Raw genomic sequence first — 18,581 nt, forward strand, 5'->3', positions numbered from 1 at the left:
GCCGCGGGCGGGCGCCCGAGCGCGGCCGCGCCTGAGCAGCCTGTGCGGCGCTGGCGCCCACCGGAACCCGTGGACGTGGGGCACCTGAATGCCTTTGGTAACCTGTGTTCCATCCAGCACTGTTACGTGTATCGTGGGATATAGTATTTGCACTACAGGGGGTTATGAGAATAAATACATGAAATTCATTAAATTCCAAAGTGCAGAAGCATTATGGTGATGACAGCCATCTAATGAAGATTGTGATATAACCCCTCAAAAAATCCAATTAGCACATTTACTAATCATTACTAGTTATAACTAAACTACAGTAATCAAAATTTATTTGATTAGATATTCCAGTTTTGTATTGTAATATGATAGCAGCCCAAACGACGGGTTTCCCATTGTGCACTTCACAGACCCGATCGTCACCGTGCAGAGCTTATGGCCTGTTTTGAACTTGGAAAAATGAAAGGGAGTGTCAGAGGAAAGACAGAAGAGAAAATGACAATATCTTTAGTCCAGGTGGCTTTTCAGCCGCCCGTGTTTTCGGGTGCGGGCACTGCATGCGCTCAGGCTCCCAGTGACCCCAGCGCTCCCCGCTCCGCAGCCCCGGGGTGGGTGTTGTCGGCACCGCTGCCCGCAGGGTCTGGGCTTTGGGGTGGGGTGGGTGGTTGGTTTCTGGTCACTTGAGGTAGTTCCCCGAACCAGTGTCTAGGCTGGGTTTTCAGGTGCTGTGGTGGCTCTGCGTTGTTCTGCTTCCCCCCCCGGTCCTGCCTCCCCTCCCGAGGTTCTGCGCCACAGAAATGTTCATTTGTTTGTCTTCATCGTTCCCATCTGCCCAACACATTCTATGCACATCTTTTCTTCTGTATATTCCCCATCATGTATGTTTGAGTTATACAATGTGCAAGTCTGTCATCTTAGTGAGTCAAATGAATGTCTTTCTTGCACTGGTTTGTTTGGACAAAGGGGTGTTTCTCTTTAACGCTCCCGTGAACAGCCTTGAGCGCTTGCAGTTTTTAATTGCAGGAGAGGTTCAGTGAAATGAACTGTCAGATAAGCACTCAGCATTTGTAAATACTTTGTTGTAAGAGCCGTTTGCTCGGCGATGCTCGGAGAAGGGTCTGCTGCTCGAGTTCTGTCTCGTCTGGTGGTACCCACAGTGAAACTGATCCCGAAGGGCAAGGGAGTAAAGTATAGCGCATCTCCCTGAGACAGATCGGCGCAGAGCTGATTCCTGGAGCTAAATCATCAAATCCTACCTTCAGAAACACAGCAGTAATTCAAAAAAAGAATGTATTGTGTATGTTTTCACTGTCCTCAGTGCAGTCAGGAATCCCCATGTCCATCGTCCCGCGTCCGAGAACGCCTGCGATCTGCTAAGAGGTGCTTCGGGGGAAACTTCAGCAGACACCTCGGGGAATAATTACTGGAGAGGGTTGCCCTACATTTCTTCTTAACCACATCCATACGTTTTTCTTAGTCTTGGAGCTCTGGGTATCGTAGAAGAAGGTTTTATCTGGTCCATCATAACTATCTCATGAATATAAGTATTTACTGTTTTAGTTACGACTTTGTAATGTGCACAGTAGAAAAGAAAACTCATAGCCAAAGGATATATTCTGTGAATAAATATGGGGGTTTTTGTTTGTTTTATATTCTGTGGATAAATACGGGGGGTTTTGTTTGTTTGGGGATCTTACTCATTTTGGTTTTGTGGGTTTGGTTTGATGTTTTCGTTTGGATTTTTTGTAACAACGTTCCGTGGGATGAATGTCCCCTCCGCACTGTCAGAATGGGGGAGCAGGGCTGTTCTGGGTGTAACCCCGTTGCTGTGGAGGCTTTTCAGGTGGCTGGGAGTGCCGTGGTCTGTTCGCACCTGGGTTCCTTGCAGAAGGAGGATGGCAGTTCCTGCTGCTTCGCAGGGTCCGGTCGAGGTGCAATCAGTGAGGTTCGGCTGATGCCGCCGTCTGTGTGGGGTGTAACAGGAAACTGCCGCAGGCCTTGTTAATGGATAGGACTGACAGCATTCTAAACATTAATTACTAGCGATGCGACTATTCCTTTTTCTTCATGTGTCCTTTCCTAGCACAATTAAAGTTCTTCTGCAAAACATTTTCTTCTGCTTTTTCTGTCAGCATTATGAATTTTCTTTGGTTGCTTTTGGTAAACTCGAGTCGTACTTAGTGTGGTTTCTCTGGAAGAAGAGAGGACTGAAGTACCAGGCTGCGTTACAACGAGGAGAAGGGCAGTGTCTGACGTTCAGAATGGTCTGAGGTGCTGGGGCAGAGGATGCTGCACTGACGGTAATGTGCGAGGAGGCGGCTCCGCACCGGGAGGCAGAGGCGGCTCCGCACCGGGAGGCGGAGGCGGCTCCGCACCGGGAGGCAGAGGCGGCTCCGCACCGGGAGGCAGAGGCGGCTCCGCACCGGGAGGCAGAGGCGGCTCCGCACCGGGAAGCAGAGGCGGCTCCGCACCGGGAGGCAGAGGCGGCTCCGCACCGGGAAGCAGAGGCGGCTCCGCACCGGGAGGCGGAGGCGGCTCCGCACCGGGAGGCGGAGGCGGGTGAAGAGGCTCAGGAGGGCTCTGCGCTCCCCAGAGCTCTGCGCGCGGAGCTGCCTCTGAGGTCTGTTCAGTAGGAACAGGGTTGTGTCAACGCGGTGTAGCGCTCGGCGTTGTCGTTTCCTTTTAGATGTGGCTCACGGATTTCTGTGAGGACCAGGCAGTCATGCAGAGTCATTCTTCACATTCCTGACATCTTTTTCATAATCCGCTTTTCGGACAATGATAACTGTGATGAATAGGGAGGAAAGAAATATCTGGTTTCTTAAAATGCCTGGAGTTCATGTTTAGATTCTGGTAGAATCTATAGCATCAGTATTTTTTGCAGGTATCATCCAGACTATGTAAATTAAACCAATTTCAGAAATTCTTCAGAACATCTCTCCATAGCAAATGAATCCTGTGCTCCTCAAAAGTAACTTTCAAGGACTTCCTGGGCTTTTCCAGTCAGTTTGAAATAAACACCAGTACTCGATTTCTTATAGCTCTGTTTAGTATCTACATTTTGGAGTGAGTTTTTAGCAATTCTTATGAATCTTTAAACTTTCTGAGGGTTGGTTTTGGTTTGGGTTTCTTTGCGTGCGCTGGGTTTTTTGGTGAACTACAGTAACTGTCTGGTAATTGCAAGCAATCTTTGTTGGAAGAAGAGCCCGTAGTTGCGATGGCTGCATCTGGTCTTGCTGTTTTCTCTCGGACATCACTGGACTTGTGTGGCCTTTGGGATTCTGTTAGGATGTGAAGTTGGTGTCTGACACGTGAAAGCTGAACAGACTCTGCAAAACAATTGGTAGCATTTTTGAAGGCCTGTCCCCCCACAGTGTGCCTGAGCGTGTCTGTCCTCCCTTAGGAAGCTGCTTCGGGAAGATAGTTTTGTTTCTCACCATTCTAAGGTAAATGTAGGTGTGCTTCCCGAAAGTCTCAGTATGGATAGTACAAAACCTTCTCCTTTACTGCTGCGCTCCATCTGTGAGAAGAGTTGGGGAAACCCCTGTGTATTCAAGGAGCTTTCCTCATTTTTTGATGACATAAAAATCAGAGCTGTTTGATTATTTCAACACCCCCTCTTCTCAGACATGGCATGTTAATGTAGGGCAGTTTCTGCTAGCAGCTTTCCGTTAATTTTTGAAGGTATTCTGTGAATTAAAATGCAGCCTCGTCCTCCAGAGCTCGCTCTGTCCTTCCCTGTTACCAGCGCATCCGAAGTGTCTGCTGCAGGACGAGGTCCCAGTGAGATCCTGCGCGCCTGTCCCCTGCGGTGACCGCAGCGCCGCGGGTCTGGCACGGACACGGGGGAGGCTGCGCTCGCTGGTTCTGCGCCCGCCGCAGCCCGGCGAAGGCGCCAGGCAGCCCGGGCCAGGCTCGGACACGCCAGCCCATAACGCACGCGGCCCTTCAAACGTGGCTTAGGAAAGTCGTGGTTTTAAAGCCAAGGTCGCCCTTGGGGCGCTTCTGAACTCATTTCTCCCAGCAGTAGTTAGCTGAGTAACGCAGTCTAATATCTTTAAGTCACTGGAGTAAAAGAATGCTGGTGAACATGAAGACATCACATTGGTCACTGGTTGCTGATGGTTTTCCTTCTTTGATGTTTTTTCTTTTTCTTTTCTTTAGGATGAACGTGAAGCCAGAGAAAACGTGAAAAGAGAGCAGGATGAAGCGTACCGCATATCGCTGGAGGCCGACCGGGCCAAGGTGCGGGGGCGCGGGGTGGGACGGGGGGCGCCCTGCGCCGAGGGCTCTGTCTGTGCTGCTGGAGGGGGCGCGGCAGCGGCGGTGAAACGGCACTGGGGACCGTCACTGGAGGGAGACGTGCCTGATCAACGTGGGAAGGGAATGATAAAAAACATCACTTAATGAATATCCTATTTCCTGTATTAATTGCTATAGAAAAGTTGAGAAGTTTCTCTGCCTTTATATATCTAATGCACCGGGTGGGAAGCGCGGGGCACGCGTGTGATGCTGTTTGTGTTTGTTAGAGGGAAGCGCAAGAGAGGGAGATGGCAGAGCAGTTTCGCTTGGAGCAGATTCGGAAGGAACAGGAGGAAGAACGCGAGGTGGGATATTTTACCTTTTCTGGCTTTTTCGATTCATGAAGTTTGTGGACATTGCAACTTTAATTCAAAGTATACTTTTAATGTGAACATCATTTTTTTAAATGATAAATTTCTTCCTATATATACATAAAATATAATGCAGCTAAATAATTTTCAGCTACTGTTTCATAGCTTTTCTGTTGTATTGTCCGAGTCGCAGTTAGATCAGTTGGGTGTGAATTGCAGCCGGATGTTGGATAGGCTGAAGCAGGTGTGAGTTGCAGCCGGATGTTAGATAGGCTGAAGCAGGTGTGAATTGCAGCCAGATGTTAGGCTGAAGCAGGTGTGAGTTGCAGCTGGATGTTGGATAGGCTGAAGCAGGTGTGAGTTGCAGCCAGATGTTAGACAGGCTGAAGCAGGTGTGAGTTGCAGCCAGATGTTAGACAGGCTGAAGCAGGTGTGAGTTGCAGCCAGATGTTAGACAGGCTGAAGCAGACCCGTACAGTGCGCGCTGGACGTGGCGGAACCTTTGCGGATCTCAGGCCCTGGTTCTGCAGACACTCCTTTTAAAACTGTGATACCGTGGAGCCCTCTCGTTTCTGCCGGGAAGCAGCACAAAGCCAGCCTGCAATTCCAATCAAACCGTTTGCCACATTCAGTTTGGGAGACAAAGCACCATTTTAAAAAATCTGAAGAAATTCAAAAATCTATAAATTGGATGTGTGGTACCTTTTTAAATTTCTAAACAGTCTTCCGTAGAGTCTTCCTTACAAGGAAAAAGGCGTTTAAATGAACACTGTATGTCTGGACCTAGACAAGAAAACAGAAACCATGTGCTGGTATTTCTAAAGGACTTTGAAAACTGATATTCACAGACAAATGTCTTGACCACAATCAGAGTTTGACTGTAGGCTAATAAATACAAAGCTGTATCAGCATCCCTATTGAATATGTATTTCCTGAATACATTCCAGTATGCTGTAAAATATAAATAAAATATAAGCATTAAAAATACTCATTCATTTATACAAAATATCAGGGTTCTAATATTTTTGGTGAACTTAATATAACTTCTTTGCTTTGACTCCTATGGATTATGGAGATTTGAAATGTGGAATGATATTCTCGTTCAATTCTCCACTTAGTTAAAGTCCTTGAAACTCCCGGAATCCTGGTAAATCCAAGCATTGCTTGTTCCCCCACACGTGACTTCAATGTATACTTGACATTTCAGTCCTGTGTACTTTGCTGATGTATGAAAAATTGCATTATAAAACTGCAAAAAAGTTGGCTGTGAACACATTTATTATTCCCTGAGGTAAACCCAATAAACAAACTGTATGAGCAATGCATTTGCATATATATATTTCGGCCAAGATAATTGCATTAAAAACCCTGAGCCATTTAAGCATTCAAGAACACTTTAAACAGTAGTGCGGTGTAAATCCTCCCTTCAGAGCAGACAGCAGTGTTCCACGGTTTGGGAAGGATGCAGCCCACGTCCTCTTCATTATCCTGGAGCATCTGGCGACTTTTTTGGCTCCTGTTAAGGTGAGCCGAGAATGGGGCTAAAACACAACTGCAGGAGCGGTGCACAAAGCCGACTGTGAGAACGGCGTGAAGAACAAGCGTAAGATTGTTCTGTGCTGTCAATAGCAATGAAACGTGGATCAGCACTTCAGCAGCACCGCACTGTGGGACAATGAGCTCAGCCTCCAACAGGAAGGATGTTTTTCGGCTTTTTGAGTCATTTTGCACACACAGAAGCAGTGGTTGTATCTGCTGCTGAACCTTTGCTGACACCTCGGCCTTTGGGAGATTGTTTCTGACACAGAGGTTGCGAGACTGGCCCTTGTTAACAGAATATACCTGGGCTTCCCTGTTTTGGTGCGGACCGCAGCAATGAAAAGAACAGGATCTGTTTGCTTAGTAGAATCAAAGGGATTTTAACAATAATGTTTACTAACACTCCCCATTTTCAAGTATACAGATTACTTATCCTGAATTGTTCTGCAACAGTGTTTACTTACCAGAGTGGCTTTATGTTCAGTTTGTATATTTAAAATCTGACTATTGAGCTATTCACATACTGAACGTCTTTTTATCAACAGACTGGAATTGCTTGTTCAGGTCCAGGAGTTATTAACGTGATCCATCTCGCCGTTGTTTTCTGACTCGCTTTGCTGGTACAGAACATCCACTGTAAATTGCCATTTTACATTGAAGCCTTGGAGACTCGTTACTTTGGGGAGCGACGCACTCTTTGCACAGAGAAAAGAGCTCTAATGAGCTACTGTTGTTTATTTTTCTGTAATATAATTGATTGGGTTCAGTAAATAATGTAGCATCTGTTGTTATACTGTGTGGGGAAATGTCAAAACAGAAAGATAGTAAGCAGGTGGTTGAGCATGGAGAGAGAGAAAATTAAAATAGAATCTATTTAAAACATAATCTCATAGTAGATCAGCAAAAATGAACTCAAGTTCTATGTATAAATATTTATACTGAGATATAATTTGATCAGAGGTGCGTGTGTGAGAAGCAGACTATTTAAAAGCCTCCATGATCTTGCTTCTGCCAGTCCTTTCTCTTCAATGTAATCATCCCCCATCCGTTTCTGGGATTAAATGACCTTGGGGGGGTTTCAAAGGCACAAATAGCAACTGTGTATCTCGCCGTGTCCTTGAAAAGGCGCCTCTCCAGTGTGATGAGCTCTCCCCGGCTCGCTGGCGTTTGTGAGGTGCTGGCCCAGGTGAGGGACGCGGCCACCAGGCCACTCTCCAGGTGCCCTGGTGTTCAGGAGGCGCCGGAGCCTGGCCATGGGAGCCGCCGGCGCTCAGCGCCCGGAACCAGGCCCACCTCGTTCAGCACTCGCGTTTAGGCATCAGTTCCTAAAACCCCTTGTGATCAAAGGGTTGGTGCTGTAGTAGCTCCGGGGGCAGAGGACAGAGAACACAGACTGGGCTCCTCCGGTAAAACCTGTGTGAGCAGAACACGGGCAGCGGCGTTGCTGGTTTGGGGGCTGATTGTGTGCGAGTTGTGCAGCAAATGTGCATACCTGTGCTTGGAACCCTCTTCCTGCACGTAGTAATAGTTGCTTGCTTTAAATCTTAGAGATCCCATTTCCCTCCTCCCAGTTTTCTTCTTTGACTGCTCCTACTGTCACATGTACGCTATGTATCCAATGTACTTCCATGATAGTTTTTAATTATGTCTTTCAACAGTGTTTTACTCTATAGTAAATCTGCATATATTTCATTTTCCTCTCAATGGGCAATAATGGTCTTGTCTTCGCTGCAAATGGTCAATTACTGTGAGCAAGAGGAAGGTGATTTGATCAGTGCATTTGAAGAAATACTTTTACTGCCTTTTCATTTATACCCTTTAAGGAAGAAATTGGCCACTTGACAATTATTCTCTCATTCAAATTTTTTCCAAGGCTTTCTGCCAAACGATTAAATTACTTATCCCCATCGTGCATTTACTGTAGACCTAATAATATGTGCTATAAAGAAGGATTTATTTTAATGAGTTGTCTGGCGGGCCGTTATGAAGGAATGAATAAAACCGACTTTGTCATTGAGATACGAAGCACAGCTCTGGCTCTGGAGCACTCTGGCAGGTCTCGAAGTTCTAGAAGAAATAAAGAGACAAGCTCCCTGTCCTTTTCCTCTTGGTTGGCGTTGCAGCCTAACAGGTGGTTTTCCTTCCTCAGGCGATCCGGCTCTCCCTTGAGCAGTCGCTGCCTCCCGAGCCGAAGGAGGAGAGCGCCGAGTCCGTCAGCAAGCTGCGCATCCGCACGCCCAGCGGCGAGTTCTTCGAGCGCCGTTTCCTGGCCAGCAGCAAGCTGCAGGTTGTCTTTGATTTCGTAGCATCCAAGGGATATCCCTGGGAGGAATACAAGCTGCTGGGCACCTTTCCCAGGAGAGATGTAAGTACATGTACCTTTCGGGAATAAATACCACTGCCTGTTAGTCCTGTGTGTTAGATGAGCAGTACGTTGTAGCATGCAGGGTAAAGGACCTGCCTGAGTGCGCTAGAGCGCTGCCAAGCCGGGCGCTGCCTTCCCGCTGCTATTGTGTGTTGCAGACACAACTGCACTGCGAAATCTGTTTCCGGGGACAGTGTGAAAATCTTCTGTTTCTGAAACAAACAAGTTGAGGACCATAGTCAATGAAAACCACCCAAATATGCTGAGCCAACGTCGCTCACGTGCTGTTTTGAAGAAGCCGCATTGATATTAGTATGCTGTTTGGGTCCGTGACAGGCTGGTTTTGCTGGTTTTATAGCACCCAGTTAGGAGCTTATCAGTACATTCTAATAAATTATTCATCCACCTGTTACGTAATAACAGTAAATGATCTTTTGTATCTCCTGCCTCCAAATTCTGATGATGTACCTGCTGTAGCTGATTTTCAAAATCAATACTGTTTGCAAAAGCCAGTTAAATTCTGTTGATTTATCAACAGATATTATGTGCTGCTTACGAAGTTTCTTTAAAAATACACCTGTATGTTGTCTGCTCTGTTACCAGTTAACCTTCGTTTCCATGTAGCCATTGTCACAGCAAAGGTGAAAGCCCGTGTGCCCAGCTGTGCGGCAGTGGCCCCAAGCCAGGCGCCGAGGGTCCGGGCCGAGCGCCGCGGGCGAGTTCCGCAGCCGTCGGCCCGCGCTGCTCGGTGCTGCGGGCGCGCGGGCAGCGCCGGGGCAGCCGGGGCTGTTTGCAGGGCACGTGGATGGTTAAGCCATTTTCCATCGAAGGAGCTCCGTAACTTTGGCTTTTCCATTGCGTTCCCGTCGCTGCCCCTGGAGGAAGTTCACTAGGATCAAGACCCTGACTTGCGTGTTTACAATACTGTTTTGTAACACATACCTCTTGCTTTATCATCTTATTTGTACATACTCCAAAGGGTCACCAAGTACTCCAAAGGGGAAGTAAATAATGTCTTTAGCAAGCTTATAACCTTGAGAGTGTGTGTGATCTCTGACCAACTTCTGGCATAACGCTGTGAACAGGATTGTGGTGCTTACAGCTTTTCTTCCACCTTGTCTTATAGTGAGAATTCTGATTAGTCAGACTGAAAACCAGAATTTAAGACGTTTTATTAATCGCTAATTAACTAAATCCTTAAGCATGTAGTATCATTTCCAGTGGAGCCAAAACTAGAATTCATCCTTCGTTTTACTTGACAGAAGAAAATCAGTCTTTTACAGTCTAAACAGTGTTTTTGTGGATTTATAATACACTATAAGTCATACCTCCCCACCTGTAACATACTAAGGTCTCAGTACATATTTGATATAAAAAACCCTACAACGATATTAGTCTAAGTTTTTACATTTGTTTTGTGCTTTAGACTGTTTCTGTACTTAATCACCTCGTCATCATTATTAATTTTAGTCCTCTGTAACAAACTCAAAAACTGGTCAGACAACTCATCTGAGAACAAATTTTAAAAGAAGAAAAGGAAGAGGAGGGGAGAGGAGAGGAGAGAGGGAGAGGAGAGGAGAGGAGAGGAGAGGAGAGGAGAGGAGAGGAGAGGAGAGGAGAGGAGAGGAGAGGAGAGGAGAGGAGAGGAGAGGAGAGGAGAGGAGAGGAGAGGAGAGGAGAGGAGAGGAGAGGAGAGGAGAGGAGAGGAGAGGAGAGGAGAGGAGAGGAGAGGAGAGGAGAGGAGAGGAGAGGAGAGGAGAAGGGGACACCACTAAATGAGGCCAGGCTGGTATTTTCAGTAAGGCAAAGGAAGGAGAATTTGCTGGCAGGACACAGAGCCATTGGTCTGTTCCGTGGGAAGCAGAGACCCTGTCATCTTTTTTGTGTGATTCCAACCTAATAATGCCGTGTATGAGGGGTCACATGAATGATTCATCCCGATGGACTCCGTGGCTGTGTACGAATGTGCTTGCATTGTGACCACCAGAGCTACAACAGACGAAAAACGATCCCCTGGGGACTGGCATCTGCTGCGTTCCCCAGGTTTGGAACGTTGGAGACGTGCAACTCCATAGCCAGATTTAAAAACCAGTAATTGATGAATGCCGTGGAAGTGCAGTGAATGTATATACTCATTGCCCCAGGCTGCGTGGGGTATAGTCCCTTAAAAATACACTGGTAAGCTGCCAAGACCCTTCTGCTGTGTGATATGTGTCACAAACATCCACTGCAATCTGAGCAACAAGAACTTGGGATGCTTGTGCTCCTCCAGAAAACACTACCATTAGAAATGTTTGTTCAGATTTAAACGATATATGACATTTTGGAAGAAATCTGTTTGGAATATCAGAATGACTGTGCTGGAGTTTTTGCTGCAATACGATGAAAACATGTCTTCTCCAGTTAGTATTTTTTCTTCCATCCTAATCTGTATTACAGTAGCACGCACACCCCCACAAGTGTTTCTGTCTTATCAAAACGAGGGGATTATCTTCAACCGAAGCAGTATTTTCTTGTAATAGACTTGTTAGAGAATTTTTACCTGCTTTTTAAAAGCCATCAGTCCTGATACAGTGTTGTCAAAGCGTTTTTACTTCTTTGGTAAATAAAAATTCATTAGTTTTTAGTTCTGTGTTCCAGTTGCTTACACAGATATCCTTAGCTAACTTAAAGTTGGTATCATAACCCTACTGTAAATACAAACTTCTACACAAGAGTAAATACACAGATTAACCTTTTCCAGACACGACTTGTAGATTTTGCAGCAGCAGTGACATTCCAAAGCAGTTAAGCACATGCAGTGACTCGTTACTGGTCTTTGTCCCGCCTGTGTTGTTCCCAGCACTGAAATCAGCTGTTGGCGCCTCCTCTCGCGTCCCTCGCGGGCGGCCCCGGGTCGGCCGGCGCCAGCGGGTAACTCGGGCCTCTAGCTTGGACAACATTTGGCAAACACGTCTTTCGGGGCGAAAAATCTGTTATAAGTTCTTTGCATTATTCTTAAATGCACCTGCAAAAGCTTTATGGAGGCAAGCGTGTGCGCCCTTTACGTGAATGTGCTGCGTTTAGAGTTATAGTTCCTTTTCTTTCAAGAACTGGTCTAATCTTCAAAATGCATTTCATATTCTCATGCCCAGTCAGCCTTCTCGTTCAGCGTTTCTTCCAAGTCCCTTTCTCTCAGACAACTGTTTCTTCGCAAACGCTGACTGCAGCAGTCCTGCCTGCGGCTGCAGGACCCGCCTTTGCCCAGCGCCCAGACCTCCGCGTGATCAGGGCCTCATTCCTGCTGTTCTGGAGGCCTGCAGACATCTCCCTCAAACTCTTCAGCGTCTCGGAGACCAGGCGTTCCACCGCCGCTCCAGAAAGTCTGAATTGCACCACGTCCACTGAAACTGCGGGAGGAGCATGCAGAACACACTGACCCACGCTGGGCTCCGGCCACGCTCGGGGGGCAGCGAGGCGCCTGGGAGGGCCTCACGGTGTCTGCCAGGGAGGGACGCCCCGCACGCTCTCGCTTTTGAAAGACTGAATGTGTAAACTGGATCACGGCTGATCGACACATTTCTTGTGTAAAAAATCAAAATCGCAATCTACAATTCCTTCTGCTCATTTCTCCTTAAGGTGGAACGTTATTATGTATTTGAGAGTGTGCCTTTTGCAGACATGGTATTAGAGGCTTAAGCTCTTTATTTACTGTATCTGGAAGCCCTGGTAAGGCGAGACTTCTACAGTATTTCACATTTTATTTTTCTGAGCCACGGCTTAGGATCAGGTGGCAGTTAAGTCACTTAAGGTTATTTAAATGCATCTAAAATGTTGCTTAATAATTCAGAACCAGTTTGCTCTGTTTAGAGTATTAAGATTTTTTAAATCCTTTTAATTAACCAATTTCAACAGCAGTTTAAATAAACAGAAACAAAAAACCTGTCTCCCTTGAAAAGGGCAGAAAATAAATTTCACTCAAATTGCATGTCAGTTTAAATGAGGCATGATCAGGATTTCAGTCAATTTGGGGCCAGATGGTTCTTGCTGTTAGGTGTGAGTAAGGAGTGGGATACTCCTCTGGACGCAGAGGCGATGGTTCGTCCCTGCGCTCTCACACCTCGCTGCAGAGCAGGCCCGGGGCGGCGAGCGGAGCGGCGGGCGGCGCGGTCACCGGGCAGCTGGCTCTGGCGTTCCCGGGGGCCGTGCTGGAGCGCAGGCGATGGTTCGTCCCTGCGCTCTCACACCTCGCTGCAGAGCAGGCCCGGGGCGGCGAGCTGGGCGGCGGGCGGCGCGGTCACCGGGCAGCTGGCCTCTGGAGCGCCATCCCCACATTGCTCTGCCAGGTACTCTGGCAATGTCTTTATATCACTTCTGGAAGCTATTCTTTCTAAGCATTATTCTGCATTTCACTACCTCCTTCAGATAACCTGCTCTTAAGCTCATGAGGTGGTGTTTAAACTCTTTAAATAGTTCACGAGAAAGTCCTATGTCCAGGACCATCTCTGGCTCTTAACTCTCTTTCTCCTGATCATCACCTTGACAGAAGATGGCAGGAGGATGTTGTCGTGAGAAGGGATTCACGCAGTGTCATGGCTATACCCACAGCACTTGTAGTTACTTCACATAAATCAGGAAAGTAGCTTGAGTATCTGTCTTATGGCAAAGGAGGATTTCAGATGAATGAAATATTTTTCTGATATGTTAAAAAATTTTGAGAATGTTTTTGTAGGTTCAGGGAAAATTTAACATGATCCATGTAATTTTTCCAGTCATTTTGGTTACTGGTATTTATATTTCCTACTACATAAAATAGTACTCATCTGTTTTAATCCACGTAAGTTTTTTCAGGTCAGTATAGATCTGATCGTGGCATGTTTTTATCAGCCCTGATCTAGTTTACACAAAGCCACAGCCACCTGCAAAGGTAGACGTCCCTCCTCTTTCATTTACTGCTTTCCTTAAGTCAATACTACCTGCCCCTGTCTCTCCTCTCTTTTCAGGATCTGTTATTACTTTATTTATTCAAGCAGCTATGTTTAGTTTAGTTAAGACACTGAGAAGTTGCCTGAGCGGATGGCCACGCCAGCCCAGCGTGTTCGTGCCGCTTCAGAACCGTGACTTCTGATCCTTCTTCCCGATGACCCGCACCGTAGGGTGGCCGGGCTGGCTCACCCGAGCGCGGGAGGGACGGACCGCGTGTCACCACAGCCAGGGCCCGCAGCGTCACCATGGCCAGGGCCCGCAGCGTCACCACGGCCAGAGCCCACAGAATCACCACGGCCAGGGCCCGCAGTGTCACCACAGCCAGGGCCCGCAGCGTCACCACAGCCAGGGCCCGCAGCGTCACCACGGCCAGGGCCCGCAGCGTCACCACGGCCAGGGCCCGCAGCGTCACCACGGCCAGGGCCGCGGCGTCACCACGGCCAGGGCCCGCAGCGTCACCACGGCCAGGGCCCGCAGTGTCACCACGGCCAGGGCCCGCAGCGTCACCACGGCCAGGGCCGCAGCGTCACCACGGCCAGAGCCTACAGTGTCACCACAGCCAGGGCCCGCAGTGTCACCACGGCCAGGGCCGCAGCGTCACCACAGCCAGGGCCCGCAGTGTCACCACGGCCAGGGCCCGCAGTGTCACCACGGCCAGGGCCCGCAGTGTCACCACAGCCAGGGCCGCAGCGTCACCACGGCCAGGGCCCGCAGCGTCACCACAGCCAGGGCCGCAGTGTCACCACAGCCAGGGCCCGCAGCGTCACCACAGCCAGGGCCCGCAGCGTCACCACGGCCAGGGCCCGCAGTGTCACCACAGCCAGGGCCCGCAGCGTCACCACAGCCAGGGCCCGCAGTGTCACCACGGCCAGGGCCCGCAGTGTCACCACAGCCAGGGCCCGCAGCGTCACCACGGCCAGGGCCCGCAGCATCACCATGGCCAGGGCCCGCAGCGTCACCACAGCCAGGGCCGCAGCGTCACCACGGCCAGGGCCCGCAGCGTCACCACAGCCAGGGCCCGCAGTGTCACCACGGCCAGGGCCCGCAGTGTCACCACGGCCAGGGCCCGCAGTGTCACCACAGCCAGGGCCGCAGCGTCACCACGGCCAGGGCCCGCAGCGTCACCACAGCCAGGGCCGCAGTGTCACCACAGCCAGGGCCCGCAGCGTCACCACAGCCAGGGCCCGCAGCGTCACCACGGCCAGGGCCCGCAGTGTCACCACAGCCAGGGCCCGCAGCGTCACCACAGCCAGGGCCCGCAGTGTCACCACGGCCAGGGCCCGCAGTGTCACCACAGCCAGGGCCCGCAGCGTCACCACGGCCAGGGCCCGCAGCGTCACCACAGCCAGGCCCGCAGCGTCTGCAGCCGCGAGGTCTCGCTGCTGTTGACAGGCGTGCTGCTCACAAACAATAGCATCGCAGCCTTTGGTCAGCACCTGCAAAGGGAGCCGGTGATACTCTTGCCCGCTCAAGTCAATGGCAGTACTTTAGAGAATATTGAGGCCATTTTTCTTCTTGCTTTGTGGAAATATAATTTCAAGATGTGTAGTCAAAAATTCTGTAAGTATCACAGAAAAATTGTTTGTAATGTTTTCTTCCAAGAAAGACTTGATCTGTCTTTTCAGACCTAGTGTCTTTGCATAAGTAACTAGGATATCCAAAGATGAAAGCTCTTCCTGTATCAGGTCACTGAAAGGAGGTAGAAGGAATGTCTTCCTCATTACACAGACGTAAGCTTATTCTGAAAAGAAATAGAATTACATTCTATAGGTCAGTATAGTTTCTAATCTCTTACAACAACTCTATTTGGATACAGGGGTTGTTGAACCAACTTCAGGAAGCAGGTGTGCATGTCAGATGAGCTGTTTTACCTCAGACTAAAGTAAGCAAGCGTTCAGCCCAGCTCTGGGTGCTGCAGGCGGAATGTGAACTCTCCCTTTGTCATCCTCGTTAGTTAAGCCAATGACTAATGCCAACCCCATGATTAATGTATTCCACCCAAGCACATCCCTCTGACCAAAACTGTTCTTTTATTCAGCTCTGCCCCATTTTACACAACATTTATTTCAGGGGAGGCATGCTATTGTTCACGAGAAGATGCCCTGGTTAAGCCACAGAGCTTTGCTGTTGCATGTGGCACTATCCAGCTTAAACTGGGCTTAAGAGATTTTGTACTTTTACCCCAGAATTTTTCTTCATGTCAATTTTATGTGTTTCTTTCTCCTCATAGGAAGAAAATGTAGTGACAAAATACCATTGAAGAGCCTTTGTAATAGTATGATACTAAGAATGCTGTGTCTGGTTACCAGAAAATTTAATGATCTCCTGCTGTTTTGGTAATTGCATAAGTAATACATCAGACTAAATCACCAGAGCAGTCTTGGGTGCGCCTTTCATTCTATTTACCTATCTATTATACCAATCACAATGTTATACTGTAGATACCATTGTGGTATCTGAACATCTTAATCCTTTGAACTCCTGATAAAAATCCTTTTGGATTGTTTTTCCACGCAGTTATAATTAAGTGGCCGTGAGTCCAATCCTGCCTCATTCTCCAGTGAGTGACTGTTCACATCCGTCCCCCTTTAGGATGTGTGCACAGCGAAGTTCTTGCAGTTCATTTGCAGCACGAGTTGTGTTCATATGTTTTCAGGCTTCCAGAGGATGTGGCTGTTTGCTTCCTTTCAGCTCTTCATCAATATCCATGGTGAAAGCTATAGTAGCATTTCTGGGCGCATGATCTTTCTTCTCTGTGGCTAGCACATGTTGAAATAATTCAACGCAGGAATAATTGTGAGTCTGATATAAGCACGCTGGCAGCCATGCCCACCGGTGACGGACCGTTTTGCTCCTCGGTGCAGCAGAAAGGATGCTTAGCATACAGTGCTCTCCTCTGTAAATGCCAATCCTGAAACCTGTTCTCTCCTGAGCAAGAAAACAAAGTGAGTAGTGTGAAGGAGCAGGCGATGGAGCTCTTCTGCCCACCGTCCTTTCTCAGGAAAAGACGCATTCCAGAGTGTTCTGTCGGCTTCTTTTATCGACGAAACCACACGAAGAATTCCTAAGTAGATGGGATTTTTCAAACCAGAAGGAAGGAAGGGTGGAGAGCAGAAAGTCTGAGAGAGCTTTGCAGCACCTTCCTCGTCCCTCAAAATCTCGGAGCTGTGGCCACCAGCACCATCTTGTGTGACGCTCCTCAGCGCCACCAGCACCACAGCAACAAAGGCATTTTATTGAGAGAGACTAAGTAATTTGAGATGCTTTTATGTCTTCACTTCTCTTGCCAAAATGAAAAAGCGTATTTGTTATATTCAGTCACGTTAGTAACTGGGTGCATTTGGGCCATATTTTTGGGGAGTACTGCTCACTAACCAAGATTTCTGATCTTGGGCTGAAGAGCAGCACAGAACTGCCTCAGAGCTGCCCAGTGGAATGGCTGGACCAGCGTTTCCCAACAGCTTTTGTTGGAAGGCATATATTTATATATTTGTTCTACAACCCACTGTTAAAAGGTCGTAAGATTTGGGTAGAAATCTGATGATTTTAAAACATAATTAATGCTTGAGATTGTATTTAGTTTAGGTGCGAAAATGATGATTAGTGTTTGTGGGTTTAAGCTTTGTTCCGCAAACATGAGATATTTTTCCCAATTTAAAAAGTCAGACTTTCAGTAGAATCATGAATTCATAAGGTTGGACTTTACAGAGCACCAGATAGTCCAGGCTGACTATACAAATATGGAACACTGGGCTTGGCCTTATCCTTATCACTTACACTGTCCTGCCATTATGCTTAGTGTTTTATAAAACAGAGGAGAAGACACTCACTGTCTTAATTTACTGTCTGAAAAGACAAGTAATGCAAGTCAGGTTTTAAGACTTCACTGATTAAAATCTATGCGGTAAATTATTTTCTGATATAAATTATGTTAAATCAATGAAAATTTACGCTCTATGGAGACTGGTGGCATCTCAGGTACCTTGGAACACTGCACAGCTTTCCTGAGAAAGCAGAAATCATGCTGGAAGTAGAGGATATAACATCAGTGTTCTGCTTTATCAATATCATAGACTCATTTCGGTTGGAAGAGACCCTCAGGATCATCGAGTCCACCCATAACCTGGCCTAGCCTAACTCCGGCACTAAACCATAGCCCATGAACCTCGTCTAAGCGCCTTTTAAACCCCTCCAGGGATGGCGATACATTTCACTTTGCTTAGTAAATGCATTTTAAAATATGCTTAATCTAAAATACTCATTTGAGAAGATCTCTGCAGAGGAATAAGATAATCAGAACATGGCATATCTGGATTAAAACTTTGCACTTAAAACGAGACTACAAGTCTTTTACTATGATATATCTTTCCTTGTTTGTGACAGCTTTCTTCAATTCAGATGTAAATTCTCTCCAAGTTTATTGAACTAAACCAGACCTAATTGCATGTATTTCTGTAAAGTAACGCTGCTTTTGTTGCTCAAGTTGATCATATTATCCATATAAGCCATAGGTAGAAAGGATTCACTGTATTTGTGTGTCATTCTGGAAATATAGGTTTTTTTAAACAAATCTGGTACTTTACCAAGCGTGCCTTTAAGTGATTTCTATTGCATTTATACTTTAGGAGGATTAGGAAAGAGAGTAAAAGAAGTCTTTGTCCGTTGGCTTCATTAAATGTATTCATGCGTGTGTAAGTGGTATAGAGGCTGTGCTGCTCAGGAATCAGATCCCTGGCCTAGGGTGGAGAGCAAGGTGAAGCGTGTGAGATTTACTGCTTGTGTAAGTGTCATAATAATTGTGTATTTGATTCTTTACTTTTAAATGACCTTCCTGGGCACTGAGCCATTTGGTTGTATTTCTCTTGGTGCAGCTGGGGAGGGTGAGGAGCCGCACCTGTGAGCTGGGGGAGCGCAGCTGCCCGCGTGCGGACGGGACAGGACACGCGGGTCAGCGACCTGCGGGCAGAAATGGCACAGAATGGTTCTAGGAGGAAGGAGAGTTTGCTACAAAAATGTATCAAAATGTCATTTAAACTAGTATTAATTCTCATTATTGGGTCATCACAAAACCCAAGGAATTTATTCAGAATAAAGTGTAAGTAGCTACT

General features: G+C 47.5%; 1 protein-coding gene across 2 annotated transcripts in view; it reads left to right on the forward strand.

The window, feature by feature from the left end:
* FAF1 (Fas associated factor 1) overlaps nucleotides 1–18,581 on the forward strand; it is a 154,117-nt gene that overhangs the window by 128,855 nt on the left and 6,681 nt on the right. For both annotated transcript variants that reach the window (XM_082052281.1, XM_082052282.1), the window contains 3 exons: nucleotides 4,156–4,236; nucleotides 4,521–4,598; nucleotides 8,293–8,508. In XM_082052281.1, the coding sequence (XP_081908407.1) occupies nucleotides 4,156–4,236; nucleotides 4,521–4,598; nucleotides 8,293–8,508 (375 nt within the window). The remainder of the gene's footprint in view (nucleotides 1–4,155; nucleotides 4,237–4,520; nucleotides 4,599–8,292; nucleotides 8,509–18,581) is intronic.

The sequence above is a fragment of the Streptopelia decaocto genome (assembly GCF_964273445.1).
Source record: "Streptopelia decaocto genome assembly, chromosome: 5".
NCBI classification, from domain to species: domain Eukaryota; kingdom Metazoa; phylum Chordata; class Aves; order Columbiformes; family Columbidae; genus Streptopelia; species Streptopelia decaocto.